Source organism: Tupaia chinensis, unplaced genomic scaffold, assembly GCF_000334495.1.
Source record: "Tupaia chinensis unplaced genomic scaffold, TupChi_1.0 Scaffold000024_1, whole genome shotgun sequence".
NCBI classification, from domain to species: domain Eukaryota; kingdom Metazoa; phylum Chordata; class Mammalia; order Scandentia; family Tupaiidae; genus Tupaia; species Tupaia belangeri.
Window position 1 is genome coordinate 1,309,925 of NW_006159454.1, and position 2,259 is coordinate 1,312,183.

The 2,259-nt window shown below is 56.1% G+C and overlaps 1 protein-coding gene across 1 annotated transcript in view; it reads right to left on the bottom strand.

Annotated features, from left to right (window-relative positions):
* The window catches only part of LOC102490230 (glutathione S-transferase theta-1), a 6,603-nt gene extending 5,979 nt beyond the window's left edge, over window positions 1-624 (bottom strand). Inside the window, exon 1 of the mRNA XM_006140208.3 lies at window positions 440-624. Within this exon, the coding sequence (XP_006140270.1) occupies window positions 440-551 (112 nt within the window). The 5' untranslated portion in view covers window positions 552-624. The remainder of the gene's footprint in view (window positions 1-439) is intronic.
* Between the last annotated feature and the right edge of the window lie 1,635 nt (window positions 625-2,259).

A 2,259-nucleotide genomic window follows, 5' to 3' on the forward strand; every position in this document is an offset into this window, starting at 1 on the left:
CCAGTGCAGAGAGCGGAGCTGGAAAGGCAGGTAGGACCCCGGGCCCATAACTCATGCAGAGGCTCCACCGCTTGGGACCACAGAGGCCCGGTGGTGTCTGCACTTGGCCGGCCTTGACCCCTCCCCTCCTGCGCCCATCCCTAGGTTCATTCCAGTTTCTGTTTACCCCCTTTCTCCGCCAATCTTCATGCCCCGCCCCGCCCCGCCCCTTTCTGCAGCCTCTACTGAGCCCGCTGTCAATCCCCTGGGACCCAGCCAGAGATTGGGGGATTCCCGAATCTTGGGTTTCACTGGTGGCTCATCTCTCTCAGCTTGCTCCAAACCAAACCAGAGGTGGCCTTAGGAAGCAAGGGAGTGAGTGGCGCCAGGCAGAAGGGGGAAGTTCCCTAAGCTCCGCCCCACCCTCTCTGTTTCCCAAACCCGGGGCTCCGGGACCCACCTTTGACCAGGTCCACGGCGCGCAGCTCGAAGGGGATGCCGTTCTTCTTGGCGAAGATGTAGATGGCGCGGCAGGGCTGGGACAGCAGGTCCAGGTAGAGCTCTAGGCCCATGGCGGGGCAGATGAACCAGACACGCAACTAGCGGGAAATAACAGATCCCTGCGCCAAAACCGGGGCTTGGGACAGCGCCCGGCGCCGCCACGCCTCCTGGCCGCGGCTCCCCATTGGGCGGATGCTGCTGGCGGTTCTTTGGGGACAGCTGGCGGGCCAGGGGCGTGTCCCGGGGCTGGAGTCCCCCAGGGCAGGCGAAAGAAGCTGCCCCTTGTGGGAGGACTGCGGGGAGGGGTGGAGTGCTGCAGGCCCCTCTCGTCCCACCCAGTCCCAGTCTTTCTGTGACTGGTTAATTTCACTTAGCGTTTCGCCTGCCTTCGAGGTTCCTCCAGGCTGTAGCATGTCAGAATTTTCCATCATCCTCATTTCACAGATGGGAAAACTGAGGCACTGGGTATGTTTTTCCCTTTGACCCGGGGCCGTCCTCTTACCCCAGCTCTCCAGAGATCGATCTCCGCGCCAGCAGGTGGCAAAGCCTTGGGCTGTGTAGACCACTCTGTGGCCACTGGCTTCATCCCGACCCACACCTGGGATTTAAGAGCCTCTGTCTTCCTGCTGCCGCCAGGGCAGGGCACTGGGCCATTCCCTGGGAGTCTTAGGGCACAGGGGCTGCTAGAATGAAATACCTAGGTGGGTAATTTACAAACCACAGAGTTCCGAAGGCTGGCAAGTTCAAGATCGAGGTGCTGGTGGATTCTTATCTGGTGAATTCTTATCTGGTGAGGGCTTACTCTCTGGTTCAAAGATGGCGCCTTCTTCCTGCATCCTCACGTGGCAGAAGGGATAAGGCGGCTCCCTTCCACCTCGGTATTTATGTTTTTAGCGGTTTTTGCGTAGGGTGCAGATGCTCCTCAGAGAGAGACAGAGACAGTAAGAGGGAAAGTGAGAAATCACCTCCCAGAGGGATGACCATGCTGCAATCCCTTCTCCTCCATTCTCCTCTTGGGATTTGGGCACACCTGCCGTGACTTTCAGTACACCATGGGGGACGCGAACCATGGTCAGCCATGTGGGAGTCCAGCAGCGTAACCACTATGCCATCTGCTGGCCCCTATACAAGGGCATTAATGTCACAATGAAGGCAGAGCTCTCAAAATGTCATCACTTCCCCAAAGGCTCTTCCCCCCCCCCTTTTTTTTAAAGAATTATTTAATTTTATTATTATTATTAAAATTTGCTATAGAGCATGTGCGAGAGAGAGAGAAAGAACGTAAGAAAGAAGCCACCGTATCTGGGACTCAAACTGCAGTCCGCAATGTGGAAGTCCAGCGTCTTAATCCCCACACCACCCACAGGCCCCAGGCCACAGCTCTGAACACGGTAAGGTTCCCACATATGAGCCTGGAGAGACCCTCATATTCAGAGCATCGCCCTGGGCTTGTTTCTTCCTTTCTCTTGGCTTCTGTGTCTCCATCTTTGTTTTATCATTTTTGCCAGAGGACACATACAATCACCAGAGGGCGACAGAGAGAGGGAGAGGAGGAGAGAGAGGGAGAAAAAGCCGTTCACTAGGATCTGGTTGTGCCACCATCTCGCCTCCATTCCTCCATCCCTTCAGCATGTTTTGCAAGCTGTCGGAGGTGGGACTCAAACTGCTCCGTCAGCCATGTGAGATCCAGCTCCCTTAACCACTAGAACACAGGGTCAGTCCTTTTTGTTTTTTTAAACAATGGGGAGGCTAGAGCCCTGCAGGGCCTTGGTCTCACCT